The sequence below is a fragment of the Myxocyprinus asiaticus genome, chromosome 22 (genome assembly GCF_019703515.2).
Source record: "Myxocyprinus asiaticus isolate MX2 ecotype Aquarium Trade chromosome 22, UBuf_Myxa_2, whole genome shotgun sequence".
Lineage (NCBI taxonomy): Eukaryota > Metazoa > Chordata > Actinopteri > Cypriniformes > Catostomidae > Myxocyprinus > Myxocyprinus asiaticus.
This window is the reverse complement of record NC_059365.1, coordinates 11302862-11325791: the sequence shown is the minus strand read 5'-3', so window position 1 is coordinate 11325791 and position 22930 is coordinate 11302862. Positions and strand designations below refer to the sequence as shown.

The 22930-nt window shown below is 35.8% G+C and overlaps 1 protein-coding gene across 2 annotated transcripts in view; it reads right to left on the bottom strand.

Moving 5' to 3' along the window:
* gfra4b (GDNF family receptor alpha 4b) overlaps positions 1–22930 on the bottom strand; it is a 74662-nt gene that overhangs the window by 12990 nt on the left and 38742 nt on the right. The window contains exons 2-4 of one of the 2 annotated variants that reach the window (XM_051650189.1): positions 5546–5821; positions 4738–4818; positions 161–506 (exon numbers count right to left, since the gene is read on the bottom strand). In XM_051650189.1, the coding sequence (XP_051506149.1) occupies positions 161–506; positions 4738–4818; positions 5546–5821 (703 nt within the window). The remainder of the gene's footprint in view (positions 1–160; positions 507–4737; positions 4819–5545; positions 5822–22930) is intronic. The other variant, XM_051650190.1, reaches the window with a different exon arrangement.

Sequence of the window (22930 nt, the reverse complement as noted above, 5' to 3'; positions counted from 1 at the left end):
AATACCAAAGTACTCGCTTATCTCTAGAGAGCTATAGTTAAGCCAAGACTTTCGTTACCAAGAGAAGAGAGTGTATTAAAGGTGAATTATTGTTTATCCTGCCACCCACATGGTATGTGGCTGTCCATGCTTGGAGAGAGTAGAGCCGTCAGACACTGACCTGCAAACATAGTCGGCCCTGCAAATTTTCATCTGGGAGAGGCAGCTGGGTTTTTCTTCTTCCTCATAAGAGCAGCTGGGTACGATGGTCTGCCGGCGTCTCTCTGAGCAGGCCATGTCACTGCAAGGGCAGAAGAGCAGCTTGTGGGTATATTCTGGGGGAACCCGGTCGAAGAACCGTCGCAAGGCCTTGTTGCACCTCGAGCGATTGCACAGACCCGACTTGGTGAATGGCTTGATGCATGTTGACACGTAATCTGTGCGCAGTTTCTGGCACACATCGTCGATGTTGCAAGCTTTGGCTGCATCCAGGCAATGGTTTGCTGTTGTCATACCAACCTCAGAATCTGCAGAGAGTTAAAAGTAAAGGCTCTTCAAAGCACATTATGTTCAGCAAATAACCTGAAGAGTCAATATCTTTCACAACACATACTCTTCCTGCATTCACGTTTACATTTACACTATCAAACTTATCCTTATTACTCCTAGCACCCTTCATTTCTGGTCTGTTCAACTCCCTTACTGATGTTAGTCAATATACACTACGCTTTTCTCTGTTATCTCAGGTTCTTGCAATAACCATTTCCTAAATCCATACTGCCTTTTGGATGATACTTTTTAGCCTATCTTGCACTGAAATTCTCTGACATGTCTTTAATTCATGCAAGCAGAGCTTTATGCTGATGTCAAATATGCTTACATTTTCCACATACGTTTTTTAATCCTCCACTCAACACATGAAACAACCAAATAATTATTTACCATACAACTGTTGTAAATACCTTGTGCTATCAATAAGCATCTCTCTATCTTTTGTTAGAACATGTGCATACCTCCACACAAGATGGAAAGTGATGACTTTACTTTTTACAAAGAACAGCACCAAACAGTTGTGCATTGACAATATCTCTTTATCTGAAAATGCAGGATAGTCAACAAACTCTCTGTAAAAAACCATAGCAGAGGTCTGGACAAATGTAAAAAATAAATAAATAAATAGGCCACCAGAAGATGCTATCACATTTCACATGCATGTAAATGGCTGTATATTCTATTGACCTGTTTTATGTGACGACACTGTATGACCGCGCCGCCATGTTTGTGACCAAATATCCATATACCTTCATTTTACTGTGCTGTGGGATGTGGCAAAAGCTGGCACAAATTTTGCTGCCATTTAGAAATCTTGAAAAGATGATACTGCCAGAGAAAAATATATTTTTTTCTTTCAATAAAGTTATATATAAAGTTATATAAAGTTTATATTTCTAGTGACATGGCTTTATTTCCCCAAAGTCAAGCAAAGTGCATGGTCTTTGCTCATTTATTCAGACATGCTAATTATCATACACGTTTACTATATTTATAACATAATCAAGTTGGATACAGTTAAACTGGAAATGCACATAGGAGGATGTTATTCATAACACCCAGACTGTATAGAGGTATGTCATAATTGTAACACATTATAATAAATAAAATGCACTACAATGTTAATATATAGTACATATTTAATGTGTATATACTAATATCAGTAAATAAAGAAACACACCATAAGATCATGAAGCACAGGCTTTAATCACACCTCCAGACTATTTAAAATACTAATATGCCTCGGTTGCTTTCTGTGTGTCCTTCTTTGTGTGTTAAAACCAGCTCTTACAGTGCATCTGGAAAGTATTCACAGCGCTTCACTTTTTCCACATTTTGTTATGTTACAGCCTTATTCCAAAATGGATTAAATTCATTATTTTCCTCAATTCTACAAACAATACCCCATAATGACAACGTGAAAGAAGTTTGTTTGAAATCTTTGCAAATTTATTAAAAAAAATAAAAATAAAAAATAAAAATCACATATACATAAGTATTCACAGCCTTTGCTCAATACTTTGTTGAAGCACCTTTGGCACCAATTACAGCCTCAAGTCTTTTTTCAGTATGATGCTACAAGCTTGGCACACCTATTTTTGGGCAGTTTCTCCCATTCTTCTTTGCAGGACCTCTCAAGCTCCATCAGGTTGGATGGGGAGCATCGGTGCACAGCCATTTTCAGATCTCTCCAGAGATGTTCAATCGGGTTCAAGTCTGGGCTCTGGCTGGGCCACTCAAGGACATTCACAGAGTTGTCCCGGAGCCACTCCTTTGTTATCTTGGCTGTGTGCTTAGGGTCGTTGTCCTGTTGGAAGATGAACCTTCGCCCCAGTCTGAGGTCCAGAGCGCTATGGAGCAAGTTTTCACTAAGGATGTCTCTGTACATTGCTGCATTCATCTTTCCCTTGATCCTGACTAGTCTCCCAGTTCCTGCCGCTGAAAAACATCCCCACAGCATGATGCTGCCACCACCATGCTTCACTGTAGGGATGGTATTGGCCAGGTGATGAGTGGTGCCTGGTTTCCTCCAGACATGATGCTTGCCATTCAGGCCAAAGAGTTCAATCTTTGTTTCTCATGGTCTGAGAGTCCTTCAGGTGCCTTTTGGCAAACTCCAGGCGGGCTGTCATGTGCCTTTTACTGAGGAATGGCTTCCGTCTGGAGTGCTTCAGAGATGGTTGTTCTTCTGGAATGTTCTCCTCTCTCCACAGAGAAATGCTGGAGCTCTGTCAGAGTGACCATCGGGTTCTTGGTCACCTCCCTGACTAAGGCCCTTCTCCCCCGATCGCTCAGTTTGGCCAGGCGGCCAGCTCTAGGAAGAGTCCTGGTGGTTCCAAACTTTTTCCATTTAAGGATGATGGAGGCCACTGTGCTCATTTGGACTTTCAATGCTGCAGACATTTTTCTGTACCCTTCCCCAGATCTGTGCCTCGATACAATCCTGTCTCGGAGGTCTACAAACAATTCCTTGGACTTCATGGCTTGGTTTGTGCTCTGACATGCACTGTTAACTGTGGGACCTTATATAGAGAGGTGTGTGCCTTTCCAAATCATGCCCAATCAACTGAATTTACCACAGGTGGACTCCAATCAAGTTGTAGAAACATCTCAAGGATGATCAGTGGAAACAGGATGCATGTGAGCTCAATTTTGAGTGTCATGGCAAAGGCTGTGAATACTTATGTACATGTGATTTTCTTCGTTTTTTATTTTTAATACATTTGCAAAGATTTCAAACAAACTTCTTTCACGTTGTCATTATGGGGTATTGTTTGTAGAATTTTGAAGAAAATAATGAATTTAATCCATTTTGGAATAAGGCTGTAACATAACAAAATGTGGAAAAAGTGAAGCGCTGTGAATACTTTCCGGATGCACTGTACATCCATACAGATGGGATCATCACAGACGTTTTGAATTTGGCAATCTTTGTGCTGACCTCAGACTTGTATATACCTTTCCTGAGACTTTGCATGAGATATTTTTCTTGAGATAGTTTTACGGGTGTTTTTCCATTCACCACCATTGTTTTCTCCCGCTGATTGTCACAAATATGGCGGCTGCGGGGGAAAAGTGACGTCACTGAAACAGGTCAATAGTGTTTTACAAACACAACTTTTCCATAACATATGCCAGACCTCTTCATTCCGAACAACTTACCCTCAAGAATCATTGATGTAAAAAAAATAGTTTGTTACACATTTCACATTATTAAACATATGGGTGTGGCCTTTTCAAAGAAACCTGTTTTCATTACATTTAGTATGTATATGCAGAATATGCTTTTGAAAAAGCATGCAAAGTTTCATTAACATCAGGCAATTATTGATACTTTAACATTCAAAAATATTAAAAGCACTATATCTCTATGGTACATTTTCCTGATGTTGCTGAAAATTTCATTGCTTTCTTTACATTTTAGGTACTTATTGGCTGTCTGAATAATGCTTCATATCTTGTAACACATGCACTCAAAGTTCCTATGCCGCTTGAACCCCATGAATTGCTGCTTGCAGCTATATTTAAGTTTAATAATCGCAGAACAGCCAAAAATGCAGCCGAAGCCTGTTCATTTCATTCACCAAACAGCTCTCTTGATTCTGAATTGAATACTCTCATGCAGAAGCAGAGCTTCAACAACCACACAGAAAGTCTACAACTAATTTCATGGGACAACTGAACAAAAGCAAGTGTATAACTAAAGGAGATGACAGTTTAAACAAGTTTCAGAGGAAATCTAATGCACAATAGATGAAGCTAATACCCAGTGACCAACAGTGGAGCCCTGTTTACACTTTAATGCAATGATAATAAGACCTCGGAACATCATGACATTACTGCAAATGAAGATTATTGTACTATTTAATTTATTTATTTTATTTGTAACTCTGCTTTTTTTTTTTTTTTTTTAAGCTCTGGGCTCCATTCTAGTCAGACACAATTCAAGAAGGCTCTAGATAAAGCAATACACTGATATGAAATATCCAGGCTACACCTTGCTACATTTTTTCCAAGTGTTTTTCTTCCTTGACATGTACGGCAAGTTGATACAAATTATTTTTCTTCTTACAAAAGTCTCTGTTTCATTCAAAAGCACATTTATATTTGATTGTCTCTGTTATAATATTATACCATTAATAAAGCATTGTTTTGAAAGTATCAAGTCAAGGTTGAAGGCACATCACATTAAACAAATAGGCTTACCTGCAGTGATGGAGGCCAGACGGACATAGTCATAGCCTTTCTCCACTGTTTCATATGGATAGTTCTCAACCAGGTTAAGCCCTGCAAAAACAAACATTATAGTTTCAGCAATTAAATAGTATATTTAATGTTTTTTAAAGTACATTATTGACAACTTTAGCATTATATTTTTTTCCATGTTTATCAGAGTTTTTGTCCTAACCACCGCTGACCGCAGCAAGCAACAACAAAAGGACATTCTGCCAATTGTTCGGAAGTCCCGCCCACAGTGAAATCACCCCTAATAACTGTACATTACACATCAAACAAGTTCGGACTGGCAGTGATTGTGCCATGTCATGCAGCTTTTTTGCATTCAGTGACAGAAAAAGTGCTTGTCACTGAAATCTGGTTAATAAACTGAGTTTTTTTTTTCTTTTTTTTTTCTGCTGTTCCTTTAAGACCTCTACATGTAAATAGCCCTCATTTTGATTGGAAAATGGCCGTTCATATGTAATTTACTAATGTTTGTGACATCAGTAATGAGACTTGTTTTGTAGCTTAATTTTCATAAATGCTCTTATAGGATTGGGGAGGGAGCTTTGAGTTGTGAAGGTTAGAGTATGTCTGCATAGTACATCTAACGTATGTGTCCCCTTTAAATATTCAGTGTGAAAAATCTAAGATTGTTAATTATTTGGCGCTAAATACAAGAAATGTAAATTATTCGGTGAAGAAAAAGGGGTTTGTAATTGAAAGTATATCATTTATTGTCTCAAGTGTGGCTTCAACATCGTAACATATAAAGTGAGATATGGGTGTTATTCACCATGCATGCCAGACTGATGTAGACTCCAGTATATGCTGAGACAGTTCTTTTCTCTTTTCATGCCTCGTCTGCACTGGCAGCCGTGCAGAGGGCTAGACAGCAGGGCAGAGACTGCGTTCGCACACTGACTGCGGGCTCCAGGGCCAAGTTTCATGCTGCCGTTACCCGCCACACACTGACGCAGGGTTCTGAGGCGCGGGCTGCAGGTCTCATCACTGGAACATGTGTCACCAGCTATAAGACAGTCTCTCCCTGCAGACAGCAATACCTGCAAAGCTAGTGAACACAGGCTCAATTTAATAGAGTCAATATAACCATAAATTTAACTAATTAGAAATTAGCTACAAGGGTGTAATCACTATCATACTTGAACACCACCCTCCTGAAGTTTCTTTTTTTTTTTTTTTTTTGGTCTTGTTTTCCAGTAAAAATGACTAAGCATCCTTAAAACATGATAAATTTACTTGAGATGCAGAATTACATTATAGACTTTTAAACTAATTTAATTTCAGAAAATAAATATGGGAATAATACATCAAACTTTGAGATAAAAAATGTTGAGTGTACAAAATGCTACAAGATTCTCCAGTCTCCACTAACAAATGTACTTCATTGTGATCTTTAAGAGAGAAAACATCCAGCAATACAATACCCCTGTTCTCATGGTTAGGTGGCTGGTAAGTGGTACTGTAGCATCATAAACAGAAACCAGCAGACACAAACATCTCCATCTCCAGGTAATACGCCTATCAAATATCCATCAGATTTCACAGACCACACTCAAACACTTGCACTTCATTAAATACAATCATATCCCATCTGCCATTCAAATGTAATTATTCAGTTTAACTAACTACAGCGTGCAGGTCTATAGTAGGTATTATCTGTTACCGGTGTATGCTGCTCTATATTTACTTTACTACATCACAGTTTACAATTTCTATAAAGATCCCATGAAATCAAAATGAAAGTTTTGTGACTTTTAGTCCATGTATGTTAAATTTGAGGCCATCTCTATGCTAGGCTATTGGCTATTTTTAGATAAAGGAATGAGTCCCTTTTATATGTCCTGTCCCAGATTTCTGTTTCAATAGGAAATACATCAACAATACAGAGAGAAAAAATCTGAACTTTCCAAGCCATTTCATGTATTTTCTTAAAGGGGTCATGACATGAGGAATACAATTTTCCTTGATATTTTGACATATAAGAGGTCTTTCAATTATAAAAATATACTGTAATTTTCAGATGCAAAAAAAAAAAAAAAAAAAAAGCATTTATTAAAACCAAGCTGCAAAAACGCCTCGTTCTCTTCTTCCACGACTTTTACATCAAAGCACCCTTGGCCCCGCCCACTGGTGCTTCAGTTCATAAACGGAGAGAGAAGGACGAACAAGGCCTGCTGTGGCCTAACTATTCCTGAACACCAAAGGGGAACCATCTGGACTATTTTAAATTATTTTTCTATTTAAATATGCACAGACAGACGTCTTTGGCCGCTTGATACATATTTTGGGCTGCTTTTAAAAGACGAGGTGTCAATTTACATCTCTGAAGAGGAGAAGCAATTCTCTGTCATTCAGCTGCTGCTTCTTGCTGTATTGAGCAATCGCATCATGGATGCCTTCTTTCACCTATCTGTGCTATTTTTAATTGTTGGTGTATGAAAACATGCACTGGATGGACGTCTCTGACCGTTTAAATGTGTTTCCGGCGTTGCGCATTTCAGTGCAGGATTATACTGGAAACTGGATGTGTGTGCTTTGGACTATGTATGTGTGACATGTGGATGTGTCTTCAGCGTATTTCAGCGTGGATTGCATGTTTATTTGGCTTTCAGCATGGATTGCTTGTGAACCAGTCAAAAAATCGATTCAAGCTTTGGAAAGGAACAGTTATTGAAGGATGGGGCAGTTAAAAACACTTGGACCCGATGCAAAACAGTAAGTAAATAGTTTCATTCATGAATATTTCAAAAGTCATGACTGATAGTTTATGGTACTGACACCCTGTTTACACCGGGCGTGTCCGTTGTAAACAGGCTTGAGGCTGCAACGTTGCAACGAGGCTGCAAACATTGCAATGGCTTGAGGCTGTCTACACCGAGCACGTCGACAGGGACTTTCTAAGCCGTTTATTTGTGTTGTTGGCAGTAGAAGCACCGCAACGGACACTTCCATGATAGACAGCATCATTGCTTATAATGGGTTCTATTGCTTTTAACACAACGTAACCCACGCATCCGGTGTAGACGGGGTGTGAGTGTTAACAGTTGTGCTTGAGATAAACAGTTTAATATATTCAGATGCAATGTGTTGGATGTGCGTTATTTGTAATCCCTGAAATTTTGTTTTATAATGTTGTGGAGCTTTTTTTCACACACACACATATATATATATATATATATATATATATATATATATATATATATATATATATATATATATATATACATTTTATGACCCCTTTAAATGCCAAACTATGTCAATAAAATGTACTTGAGAAGCCTCTTAAGATGTACTCGAGATGACTTTGACACTTTCAAAACCATTGATGAAGTTCTAAAAACAATCATACTTTTGGTGACCAAATTAACGGTTTGAACCACAGATTTAGGAAAGCATGGGATTCAACCAGTCACAGATCACATATTTATCAAAAGTAAACATATGCATTTATTCTAAAAAATATCAACTAATTAGGACACTCAAAACTTTCATATTTGTTGTCAGTGACAAGTTTCTAGATATAAATATAATATAAATTAGATATAAATTTGCATTACCAAGAGAGTCAGATTTACTGCATTTGCATTAAACTAAGAGTTGTTTTCTGAAGTTTGACAGATACATTAAATGAAAGTACAGGTTGCCACGCCATCTGTTCGTCCACTGATTAAATTGCAAGAGAAAAGGGCTCTGAACTGTATTCAAACAAAACAAGAAAATGCATTAATTCAACATCTAATAGACTTAGGCATGTGCTTGTGTTTTTTAAGTAAAGAAAAAGTTAAATTTAAACCACTTTAAGTTTTTTTTTTTCTTTTGACCAAACCTATGTTAAAAGCTTTCTGTTGAATAGTATCATTGCATGACTTTTACATGGCTTTTTATCTATTGTGTGCTTGTTTGTGATAGGCTGATGTTTTTCCACTACAGTCGGGAATAGAAGAACCTGTGGGCTGAAATTTTGTACACAGCAAAACTAAAAGGTTCCTCTGACAGATGCAACCATATTCAAACAGTTTTGTGGAGGTTGGGAAGGCAATGTATCATGACTACAGGCATGAGAATAAATCAAGATGACAGCAGGCAAAATTAGACTTTCTATATATAATTGGAGCATTGTTCAACTTTAGTAGGATTAGGGCAGGAAAACTCTGATAAAAAAAAAAATCAGCCCAGCCACACTCTGATCAAACCAAATGTGATGACAATTAATTATTTCAATTATACATTTATGTTTTCCCTCTCTCACCAGGCTAAGATGCATATTAATGAGGAATGCCACTTTTACAGTTTTCACTTCTGTTCCTTATGTGTAATATATATTTTTTCTTTGTTAATTCGAGATTTACGTTAATGACTGGAAATTGTGGCCTTGAAGAAGGCGTGTTTGAACTTATTCATATGGGAGAGACATAAAGAACTTGTTTGTTAAGCCCTGAACAACTGGCCCTTGAGACTCGCTTCTGTAATGTGTGATGATCATTTCTGCTCTAATGACTAGAACTGCACACCGTGATGAATATGATGAATGTTTTTCCTCATTACCCAAAGATCTTACACTCGTAGACACCACGTTTGGTAACTATAGTTACAGAGGACCGTTTTACATGGCTTTTAAAACAATAAAACAACACATTCCAAGTTAAATCATCTGTAAAAATAATTATAGTTATTTATTTAAATAACTGTATAACACATATCTCGTCATATAACATTTAAAGTTAACATGAATTTAAAATGGACCCTTTTTAATACAAATAATTTAGTTTCGTCTCTCAGTTTGTAAAATTATTTAAAAAAATCATGTTTGCAGTAATGCACTTACTGTTTAATGGAAGTCTATAGGATATAAGGCAAGGCATTGCAGTGGTCCATTTAAGCTGTGAATGCTTTGCGTACCCAAACCATTACAGAGAATGAGTGCAGGGATTTGCTTATTAATATTAATATAAATTCCCTTGCATTTGAGGTGTAACATAAAGGCTATTTACATAATAAAATGTTGGAAATATGTATGTCACTGTCCTTAAATTATTCCATTGCCAAACGACGGTAGTTTTCTGCAATCTGTTCCAGTTAAGGAGGGATTCAGGCAAGTGGATCCACAATAGCTTTGGCACCTAAGCTCTATTGCTATGAATCGCTGTCATTGTTCTGCGTTCTCACTGGTTGGTTGGCATGTTGGCAATTTCATGCGCTAGAAAAGCTGTACCCGAATTGCTCGCCCAAGCATAAAAACGATGTAGCGTTGCAAGATATCGAAATTAACTCAGCTAAATCAAATTAACAAAAAGTAAACCATAACTGTATATTTTTTTTTTTTTTTTTTTGAAAATCCACTGAAAACATATTCCCCCACATTTTTTGACATACAAAAAGTACACATTATCTGACAACATGGATTACAAACATAGTTAACATAAACACGTTAGACACGTTACGAACCATAATGTAACGACACTTTAAGCCGCAGTTGGTGGTTGTTTCTAACAGTGCCATCTATTACACATATGATTTGAAATTACTGTACATTAAAAACAAAATAATGAAACATCATATAATGTTTAGTTGTAGTGCTTTCAATATAGCAAAGGGTGAATAAAATGTACAAATCACTCCTTTTTGTTTTTATTAGCATTTTTCATACTGTCCCAACTTTTTCAGAATTGGGGTTGTACAAATAAGGTAGGAAAATGGGCATACTTTTAAATCTACACCTGTCATGGATGAGTTTGTCCTAAGGTGATGCACCTTACATAGCACATAAATGGACAAGTCATATATCAAATGAAAGCTCTCACTCTCAGGAAAATATGATTTCTGATCCAATCACTGCTGCTGTCAGCCCCAAATCGCTAAAAACTTTATATCTGCTTTTACTTTAGGAAGTTCTCTAAAAAAATGAGCCATTGTTTACTTGTCTGTGACCTTGCTTGGCTTAATAATCCAATGTTATATCTTAAATGTCCAGAACAAAAAATGCCATCCAGAAGGAAAAGCATGCAAAACAAATAATTAGAAAATATGTTTTCGACTATTGATGATAAAATGTTTTATATCATCGCAAAGGGGAAGATCTCAGCTTTCTAATGACTAGATTGAGCTTCTAGTCCACTCAGAGGCTAAGATATTCAATGAAAAACAAGGGTGGTGCTTGAATTTAAAATTAGAATGAATGTCTATGGACGAGCACATCTGTGAGGTCTAAACTGCGTTAGAGCGCCACCTACATTTCAGATCTGTATATTGTGATGCAATGTGATAAGAGAATAAATTATTCTTTCTAGTGCTTTCTGCCCTCTAGTGGAATAAAATGAGACTTTTCAAAGTGCAGTAGAGTAAACAGAGCCAGAATTACATGTTTATGAAGTTAGGACAACAAAAAAAGTGTATTTTTATTTTTATTCTGTTTATAATAAACTTATATACACATACAATATTATTTATGAATAATATGAGTCTTTTTTTAATTATTATTTGGGTGGTTCTCTGAAAAATGAGACGCATTTTTTGCAATTAGTCAACAGTATGAGTGAATAATGAGCTTTTAAATTTGAGTGTGAAAAATTGCGTGCAGAGTTTTGTTAAATTCTTGTAATCATATTACAGTTACTGACTTTCAATTAAAGTAATTTTTTTTAAGTACATTACTTGGGTTACAAATATTTAAAACATTTTTATTAATATAATTAAAAATGTGAATTCATATGTTCATATGTATCTGTTTGTGTTTCTGTGACAGCTGAAGGGTGTCAGGGTGAAAATTGACATTATTTTGAATTTGTTGAGTGGAAAAACAAAAATGTATGTGACTTAGTGTTTTAGAAAGTAACTTAAAAATAAAGTAGTTAGTAATGTGATTACATTTTCAATGAAGTAATCAGTAAAGTAATCGTATTATAATTCTAGTAGTTATTATTTGTAGTAGATTACTTTTTTTAGTAACTTACCCGACACTGATAGTACCCAATTATGACCATGTAAAGCCAATACACCCATAACTTTCATACGATACATGCAATAATACAAAGGGACTATTTACATAGAAAAATCCCAAGCATTACATTGCTATCATATAATCAGAAGTTAATTTGCATAGAAAGATTGAATATGAGTGCTTCAACCAAAAATATGAGCTGTACATTTCTGCTTCTAAACCCCTGTCAAAGATGCTGTTGAACTTGTTTTGAACCCAAAATATTCCTCTAAGGCCCTACATGTTCAATTAAAACAGAAAAGCAATTCCAACGAAGAGATGTTTTCAGAAGAGGCTAATATTATGATTGAACATAGGGAGTGTTTCACTCAAAATATGTCCTTCACACACCTGTAATCATGCAGGCCACAGTACTGTATGTCTCTCTGTTTAAAGGCGCATGTTTTCGGGTTCCAGTGAATGCCTATTCATCCAATCTCTTTTCAGCCACTCACTTAGAAAGGCAGTTTGCTTATGCAGGTGAGTGCAGAGAGATGTGTGGAGGTGAAAATGTAATTTTAGCAGCCAATTTGTAAGATAATCTAATAATATTTGTTAGCTAAAGCGACAGCATTATCCAGATTTTGTCCCTAAAATGGATGTTGAAGCCTTGAATGCTGAGAGCTTTCAATGTTCACAGCCAGCAAGCAGAATTTGCACCTGAAAACTGATGCTCTTTCCATTTTTCACTCTAAAAAAAAAGAAAAAAAAATATCCAGCCAGTGAACCCATTTTATTTCCTCTGCATGACAAGCTTGATTGATATGTCCACCTTGAATTGGCCTTTGTTTCCAGTGGAAATAATGGAGGGGATTTGTTAATAACAGAGAAAGTTGTTACTGTGCGGTAGCTTTTATTTATTTTGTTATCCTGATTATAATCATAATAGACTGTTTTTATTAAAGGGCCTGTAAATTGAGAACAAAATTCAGTTTTATTTGTATTATAAGTAACATGCTTGCACATATTCAAACTTGGCAAGTCTCTAAGGACAGTAACACCAAACACCATTGGTTCTTGTATATTTCATAACCGATTATGAATACAGTATGCAGAAGCCCGAATGAGATTTGAGAGCTAAGCCGGAGTGTAAGGGAATGAAGATTTAAATTTTGGTCTGTCCCTCAGCCATCTCTCATATGACTTCAGAAGACTTGAATATAGTGCACAAGTTTATTTTTACTAACCCTAACTTTTACTGTATTTTTTTTTTTTTTTTTACTTTACTTTTTAGAGCTTGTATAAACACAATTTTGTGTTACCACATGCCCATATAAATTCATTCTGTTATTTACAGTATGCTAACATTTTAGCATTGCAATAATATTCTTAAAATTCTTAGTCAAATTTGTGTTAAAAAACACAATATAATGGACTGCTTAAGACAAAGTCAAAGCTTAACATCACCGCAGCCACATACTCTGGCTCTCACATATAAAATAAAAAATGTATTTTAAAGGTTAAACTAATCAGACAGAAATTGGTAATCCAGTTTAAAAGGCCATGACGTACACTCAGAAATATTTTAGCCTATTTTAAAGATTTACACATTTCAATTTCATAACAAAATTCCATTAAATTTAATTGTGCAAACTTAATATACTTAAACTTAATTCATTTTTATTATTATTATTATTATTATTATTATTAATTTTGTTTAAGATTATGCAATTCAATTTGATGGAATTTTATTAAAATAAAATGCGTAAATCTTAAAATTATTTTTTCGAGTGTAATCAGGTTCCACTATAGTCACATTTTTTAAGTTTACAGTTGTCAAATACAACACAACCAGCCAAATCAAAGCTTGACTGGACTTTCAACAAGCAAAACAATGCAGGTAGCTTTTACCTTCTATACTTAAGTGCACACGTGCACACATACACACACACACACACACACACACACTCACAGACACAGTCTATTTCAGGCGGCTGGTGCCCTGTTCATTGTAGAAACTGAGAAGCAAAATTGCTCAGCAATAGTTCTATTGATCCCAAAAAAAATGACAAGCTTTTTTTCTGAGAGACCCCTAAGTGGACCTGTAATTGTTAAGATGAATGGTACAATTGTATAGCCTGCGTCCTCTTCAGTCCTGATTATTATTGTCCCAAATCAGCATGGGCTCACGATTCTACATGGTCTGACCAATATCACAACCAAGCTAACTAGTGAATTATTGATCAGGTCTGATTTCAGAGTTACCACAAACAAATCAGATTCACAGTTTTGCAGAGACTATGGAAAACATTTACTATTTTGGCATATTCATTTACGGCTAGTACAAGAGCTAACTGGACCATGCTAACCATGCTAACATTGACCCACTGAAATAATCTAATGAGAAATGTGTTCATAAACTTTTTTCCACAAACAAACCTCTTGGAAAAACAGATGGTAAGTCCCAAGATTGCAAGGGTAGTGCGAAACCCCAGCCCCTCTCCATAGCACTCCAAGTGAGTCAGCTAATGCTGCATTGGCAGAAGCCAGAATAGACACCATACATCATGAATGCAAATGAAGTGCTTGATTTGACATTTCCAATAAGCCTGTCTCAGTGTACCAGTGGGTTTAGCCAATTAACCATGTCAGTAATCAATTCCTTCAGAGCCCTGTGGTAAGTTCTCACTTCTCCTTGCACATAAATCAAAGACAGATTAGCCGATCAGTTACCCAGATGCACCAAACTAATGACCCACTTTAGAAAGGATAAGGGTAGAAATGAAAGTTAATGGACTCTGGTAGGATGACAGCAACAGAGCCCCTTTATAACTTCACAGAAAGCTCCTTTTGAGCAACGAAAATGATGTTGCTCTGCAGGTTTGAATATCAGTTTAATTAAAACCAGGCAGAGAGAACATGTTAAACAGGTTAACAGTAAATGTTGTATAAAAGAGTTTCATTCTTTTGTAAACATAACATTGATTAATTGCTTTGGATGGAAACATCAGGATTTCCTCTTTGAACATTTTCTGTAACCTTGAGTATCATTATCGATTTTACTTTTTAGGTCCTGTTTCGTACACTTTCAAGGTTTTTGTGAGGGTTTAAGTTTGGAAAATTTGAACTTAAATTCAATATTTCTAGATAGTTAAAAGGGTCAATGACATGATGCAAATTTTTGTGTCCAGATCTATAACGTAAATTATTCAAAAATAGATTCAAATGTAATTCACACAAAACAATTACTTGAATACCCCTTTTCTTTGATGAAAAAATTTACAATTACTGAGTTCAAAGGCATTTTGATATTATTTCTGGGGCTTAAAATTAAAAATTAGACAGAAAAAAACATTAAAATAAAAAAAGCACTCATTAAAATATGAAATAATTTTTTTTTATAAAAAATTGGCATGAGTAGTGGCATGATAGCCGTATTGTTTGTGAAGTTTAAAAAAAATCATTATTTTGTTGTATCATTAAATATCATATTGTCATACACTAAGAAAACTTCTTGATAGTCTTGACTCAAAAAGTCATGATATTTGTAAAAAAAAAAAAATAATAATAATAATAATAATAATTACATTGAAAAATATGTTTGAAATTGATAATTAAGCTCCGTACACTCATTCAAGGTGCAAGAAAAGTACTTTAATACCTTTAACATGATGGTTACACCACATAACATTTTTAAAGTCATTAAATCAATTTCTTTTGTATAAAATGCTATAAATGTTTTGCAAAAATTTGTGAAACCAACATGGACACAAAGATTACGTTTCTATGAATCTGATACATGTTTTAATATAGATTTTTAAAAGATTTCAAATTTGTATCACTTCAGACAACCTTATTTTGTCAATGACCCAAAAACCAGAGATGGTGGAACATTCTGGAATGTGCAGGGACACATTATAAAACTTATCAGTTTGGATCATGAATATTAATTAGTTTACATAACATTTGCACAGTAGTCCTAGCTGATTTGCTGAAAGGCAGGTCAATTTGTGCCAGCCATAGTATGATTACCGCTTACTGGTAGTGTGTTCGTTTAGTTCACAGCCACAGAAAACCTCATCAGCTTGACTCATGAATATTAATTAGGTGACATAACATTCCGCCAATAGTCCTAGCTTATTTGTCGAATGGTGGCAGGTAAATCTACGCTCTAGCCATAGGATTACCGCTTGTGCGCTCATTCAGTCCACAGCCAGCTCAACTGGAAGATTTCTGCTTGGTTACATGGTATAGTTGTTTTACGGTTGTTTCATTTTATTAAACTCATAAAATGTAATAATTATTCCGAAACAAACCTGACAAGGAAGAACATAAATTGGGGATGCAAGTTAAAGCATCTAAAAGCTTGAGCAATAATTAAAGGTGCACACAGTAATTGTTGTTTTTATGTCATCTTGGACTTACACTGACACCTAGTGGTGTGGATGCAGCATCATTCAAACATAATGGTTTTCAGTTACCAATGCCATTGTAGAAATTCACTATTCACAGTCAGCTATGTTTAATGTAATCCATGAGTTAAAGTGTCCAATAACAGAGCGGTTACTGAGATTAAGTGATAAATATTCTGCAGGATCTGTGATCCTAACATGGCAGCCCCCGTGAGGAGCCCGTTCCATGTAGAATAACAGCTTTTGTAAGGTTACTGATATGACTAGAGTCTTCATCTCATGTGATTTTATACATATGTTTCAAAATTACTATTAATTTCTTTAGGAGTATTTTTTTTTTTAAAATGAGGAAATAATTACTGTTGTCAGCATCATAAGAATGAGAAGTTTTATGCATGTGGCTGCCTGCAGCATGATAATGGTATTTGTTAAAACTTAAAGGCAGCATGAATCTTGAATAAGGTTGGGTTCAAAGCTCATCTCTGAGGTCGTGGCTAATGAAGGCCAAGCCGCACATCCCTGACCTTTACGTCAAGCACAGAGAATCAACTGGACAAATTTTTTCTAAGTCAATGAGAAGATATTTCAACAAACACAAAAAAAGTTTCATTATATGCAAAGCCGAAATAAATTATATTACATTTGGAACACCCAATCAAAAGTTTCAGGGCTTTAAATATGAACAAGTGAAAATACAAGACGCCATGCACAAGCAGAAAAACCAGCGCAGACACAATTACTCAATTGGCCACAAAACCACTTACTGACATCAAAGGGAAATAAATTGCTCTTAGAAAATTGAAACAGCACAACATTTTAAGATGTTTCAAAAAATGTAGGAATCACAACTATACCAATCTGTATGCAGCACATCAAACATATTTTTTTGTATACCAGAGATACAGCCCAGAGCAAAGACAGATTTGCTTGTACAATGTTTTGATAGAGAAGCAATTTCCAAAAGTCAGTTCCTGGGGAAATATATCCTCGTCTTCCTCTGCAATGCAGCTTTAGGAGAGAAAATAAGAGATATTTTATCTGCTGTTCAATGTAGTGAAAAAGTTTCATAGTTAATAACTTTTTTTTAACCTCTTCACTTGTACTCCTACATACCTGCTTAAAAGAAACCTGACTTTGAGCAAGTCACTTAAAAAAAAAAAATAACTTGTAATCTCCAATATGTCACTTTCCTCATTTATAACCAAGGCTCAAATGAACAATCTGTGAAAAATCATAATTAAGAGTCCAATATTATTCAAAGTTATAACCGTGTGCGCTAAATGAAAATCGGCTGCATATCAAGGCTGATCCAATCTAATCAAGCAAAACGTTTTTTTTTTTTTTCATTTGTTCAGAAGTTGACAATGATCTTTCTCCCAAGTAGACAATGATCTTTTTCCCAACAGAGAAGCAAGTTGCATTTTATCTTGAAATCTTTGCTAAAATGAATCACATGTAAACGGAACGGAAATAACATTAAGGCCAGTCTGCATAGAATAGACCTTGACTCTTGTAAATGCCATGGTAATATAACGCTGATCGCTCTGAAAAGCAAATGCTAATCAGTCTGTCCTTTTGCATTGAACACAGTGGCATTCTTTTAATCATGCATTTTGCCTGTGGTAGATGCCTGTTCCCCGCGGCTCACTTCTATCAACAAAACATTGGCTGGTGATTTATCTGCTGACATCGCATGAGACGTGTTATTCTCATAAACTCAGATAAAAAACAGGCAGGCATGCAGTTCCCTACAGAAACACAAAATCACCAGGTGCAAACACAAACATTTATGAATTCCTGTTTCCTCAGCTACTTGATTTCTTTCAGGGTTTAAGATCAGATAAGATACATTGCACCTGATTGAGGATTTGTTAGTGCATGTTAACAAATGCCTACATGTGTTGCTTTGCTCAAAAGACTATTGAGAGTAAACACTTGAGACTAATGCTGGGTGGTATGACAGTATGTGCTACACAATGGTAGAAATGTGTCATATTCTGCTAGCTCCACCATTTAATTTGTGATGTATCCACAGAGCTTCAGGCACAACGCAGAAAAACTCTTTAGAAAATCTGATCACAGATGAGACATAAAGCCGGTAAAACTAAGATATAACATTCTGCAGAGGATAGTGTTTTTACATAGACTACAACAGTGCTCAGTGCATTAAATGATTAACCAGATGAACTATCTATCAATGTACAAAATATACGTATCAAACTCATTCAGACTGTCAACAATTTCAGTAAACGTCATTCTAATATGCCAAAGAATCAGTTTTCTTGTCCCTAAAAATGTACATTCTGCAGTTTTAATATGAACTGCAGCAGTGCTCATTGCATCATATCATTAACCAGGTGAACTATCTATCAATGTATGAATTAAACTGACTCAGACTGCAGACAGTTTCTTTTCCATGCATCATTTTTATTATATCTATGTATATGGTTACAGAAAAATCATATAGAACAGTGAAATCGCTCACAGAAACTTCAACATCTCCTCTGTTCTGTACTCAACTCCAGTATCTCACAAGTGATGGATGAAGTGAGCTCCACTGACACGTCTTCTCTCTTATTGGTAGCCGCTGCAGAAAGTTAAACTTTTCTCAACTTTCTAAAGTCGCTGGACACACCCACATTTTGTTGCCAGAGGTCACTGTTGCTTGTGTCACTGCAAGTCACCAGCTCTCATTGAAAATGAATGAGATCATGTTGCTTTGTCTCTAGAAGTCTCTGTATATGTCACTATATAGTTATTTTTGCTGGAAATTTAAGCAACAATGTTTTATATTACAAACCATGTAGTTATACCAGAGGATTATATTATTTATAATAAATGCCAACCCAGTCTCATGAAAATTTGTACATATTTTACGAGTTGGCTATTTAGTATGATTTTGTACGAGTTAGTTTGTATACATTTAAATGATTTCATCACGTGCAAATGCCCGGATGTCTAATGTGCAAGGAAGCACAAGTTTCGCGCATGAGGCTTTGAGGATATGATTATTAATATTATGCCCTTACCCAAACCGCTTATCTAAACCTTACTGATCAGTAGAGTGTGAAAACATGATAGGAAGCTGTTGTGTGTGACAGAAGTAATTGTCACGTATTAGATGGAAACGATGTCCAGCAACGTCATTGGCTGTAGTGAAAGCCGTACGATATCATACGAATAGCCAAATTTAGAAAAGTAGTATGAATCCTTATGATTTCACAGTGAGAGTGTGTAGCAAATGCTGTAAGTCTGGTATTAGTGCAAAAACAGCTGGATAGTTGGATAGTTCAACCAAAAATGAAAATTCGCTCATTATTTACTCACCCTCATGCTATTTCAGATGTGTATGACATTCTTTCTTCTGCAGAACACAAACAGAGATTTTTAGATGAATATCCCTACTCTGTAGGTCCATACAATGCAAGTGAATGGTGACCAGACCTTTCAAGCTCAAAAACTCACATAAAGGCAGCATAAAAGTAATCCATACAACTTTTGCTTAAATATGTCTTCAGAAGCTATATGATAGGTGAGGGTGAGAAACAGATGTTTAAGATGTTTGTATGTTTAATATTTAAGTCCTTTTTTACTTTAAATCTTTCACTTTCACTTTTGCATTCTGAAACTGAAAGTGGAGATTTATTGTAAAAAAGGATTGAAATATTTATCTGTTACTCACCCAGAGTGATTGCATCACTTCAGAAGACATATATTAAACCACTGGAGTTGTATAAATTCATTTTATGCTGCCTTTTTGTGATTTTTGGAGCTTGAAAGGTCTGGTCACCATTCACTTGCATTGTATGGACCTACAGAGCTGAAATATTCTTCTAAAAATCTTTGTTTGTGTTCTGCCGAAGAAAGAAAGTCATACCCATCTGGGATGGCATGAGGGTGAGTAAATGATGAAATAATTTTCATATTTGGGTGAACTATCTCTTTAAAGGAATAGTTCAACCAAAAATGAAAATTCTCTCATTATTCACTTACCCTAATGCCATTCCAGATTTTTTTTCTTTCTTCAGCAGAACACAAATGAAGATTTTTAGAAGAAGTTAGAGCTCTGTCAGGTCCTTATAATGGAAGTACACGGGTGCCAGCACTTTGATGGACCAAAAGTCATATTTAGACAGCAATAAAGTAATCCACACGACTCCAGTCAATCAATGAATGTCTTCTGAAGCAAATCGATATGTTTGTGTAAAAAATAAATCGATAATTCAAACGTTATTTACTTTTAAGCACTTACTGCCAGCAGCTGATGTGAAGCGTGATGTAACTGCGTCGGCGAGTTCACGCGAGAATTCGGAAGCAGCGCTTATTTACAACAGAAGAACGAATGTCATGCGAGAGTTCTGCCATTTCAAACTGCATCAGAGCCCTGGATGGAAGCACCTCTGGTATAACTACATGGTTTGTAATATAAAACATTAGTTACATTTCCAGCAAAAATAACTAGATAGTGACATTATAGTGACTATATAGTATCATTAATGTGTTATAAATTGATTCATAATGTGATTCTAAATTTCATACCGCCCACCCTTACTTCAGGTTATGGATAGCTTCACTTTCAAACAACTGCATTGTTAGAGTTCTGGGCCGCTTGCCAAAGTAGCAGCACAAGACGCAGGACAACAAGCACATGCACCCAATAACATTTCAAACCACTGCATTCATATTTACTGACCACAAAGAACCTGAAAACTGAAGATCACAATTAGTTACACACAATTTACTTCCTCTAAAGGTGAAAAACAACATTCCAGCCATTTAGCCAAGATACAGTAATAGGTGGGTGGTTGGACTCTGACAGTGAGCATTTATCCCTGTTGCAGGAATGACAATGCGATGATATGAGAGAGGGCAAAGCCTGAGAGTTTTGTCCATACTGCTCCTGCTCTCTTAATGCAAGGCCAAGATTTAGCAGACTGCATTAAAGGGATAGTTCACCCATAATTGAAAAACCTCTACAAAAATAAAAAAAATCTCATGAAAAATTGCCATTTACCCTTTCCAGGCCACCTTTATGGCTTGAATGGAGTAAAACATGCACTAACACAAAGACTGAGACGTATATGTTTGGGAGTTAAAATTGATATTGAAAATGTTAATGAATAATAGAACAAACTCTTGTTACGCATGCATGGATTTCCACTCTTATCCATTCTGTTGTAATTGCCACCTTTACGGTTCTCTCACAATCATTTTACTAGAATGACAATTATATCAGGATATATAAAATGTGGGGGCACCTATATTTGTATTCAGAAGAGACTGTGTTTGGAGTGAACGAGTGTTTAATTTGAGCCATCCTGCCAATTTATAAAACAAGCATTAATAAAAAAATAAAAAAATAAGTCTAGTTAAAATCGGGTGTAGACATTGTTACATAAACTGACGGATCGTCAAGTTCATGCTCAATACCCACCCGACAACAGGCTTTTATCTTTAGACAGGTTACAGTGACATTTCTGTAGCATCAGAACCTGTTGGTTCATAATAGCAATTAACTTATCGCCATATTGTCCTTCACTGTGCACAGGAGAAAGAAAAATCGTGACTCATCAAATTTTTTGCGGTTGTTGTGTGGCAGAGAGACTAATGTTATTTAAAAGCACCCGGGCAGCATCAGGCCTCTAATGAGTGATTGTGCTCTGCAGTCAGCCTCTTTATTATGCAAATGTTCTCATGAGTAATCAGCAGTCCGCTTATGAACAGGTTATAGGCTTCAAAATTTTTTTGGACTAAATAGCCAAAAATTTACAGAAAATGTTTCAAATGTACTGTACTGTATATGATGATGTGATTATATTACTGTAAACTGTTAGCGTGATACATTGTTACAAAGGCTATGTTTACATGGGCTATAATAGTCTGACTATAACCTTAGTTTTAATTCACAATAAATATATTACAACAGTTTAAATTTTTACAATTTCTAAAGAAAATGTGAGTAGTGATTCTCCATGCAAAAATCAGCTATTGATGCTAGGGTGTTCTGGTGGTTGCTAGATGGTTGCTAACTGGCCCAGGTCCCTACAGTAGTTATGACTTGAGTCCCTTCTTATGTTTGTGAGTTTTTGTTTTTTGCCCATTTTATCTTCTGGCCAAAGTTATGTTCAAATCCCAAACTTTAAATACGAGTAATAATAACAATAATTTGCACTAATTACTTATGATTAACTATTATACATCAGTATTTGCTATTAGTGAAACTGTTTTATACTAATCTGAACATGCAAATTAAACAAATAAATGTACATTTTTTACGATTTTACATTTTTACAGTGTCGTTATGACTAAATTAATGTCTGATTACTATCTTAAATCACTGAGTGTTTGCATTACATTTCTGAATATATGAATATGGCATTGGGATGACCACACATGAATTTACCGCATCCCAGAATCGAAATACCAGACTGATCAAACTGTGAATTTGGTGGTAGAAGGTTGCAGGTTTTGCCATGTAGGTATAGCTGAAACTCTGAGATCTCCAAACAGAGCGGAATCTCCAAAAGAGGGCGGAGTAACTCCAGAAGGGGGCAGGGTTACACAAGAAGGGGGTTGGGCCAATTCAAAAAGTGGGTGACACTTCCACACACGGTTAGGGAAAGGGTTAGGTTAGGGGCTCTGCATATCTTTGATGGTGGTTTGGAGCTCTCGCCCCTTTTTGGAGCTTGTCCAGCAACTATATCATACGGTGGTCGAGAACTGCACAACATATCCAAATTAGCAATGCAAATAAAAGCTGAAAACACAATGGAAATAAGCCACAACACAATTAAATAAAGCCACAGCACAGCAAAAAATAACAGAAAAT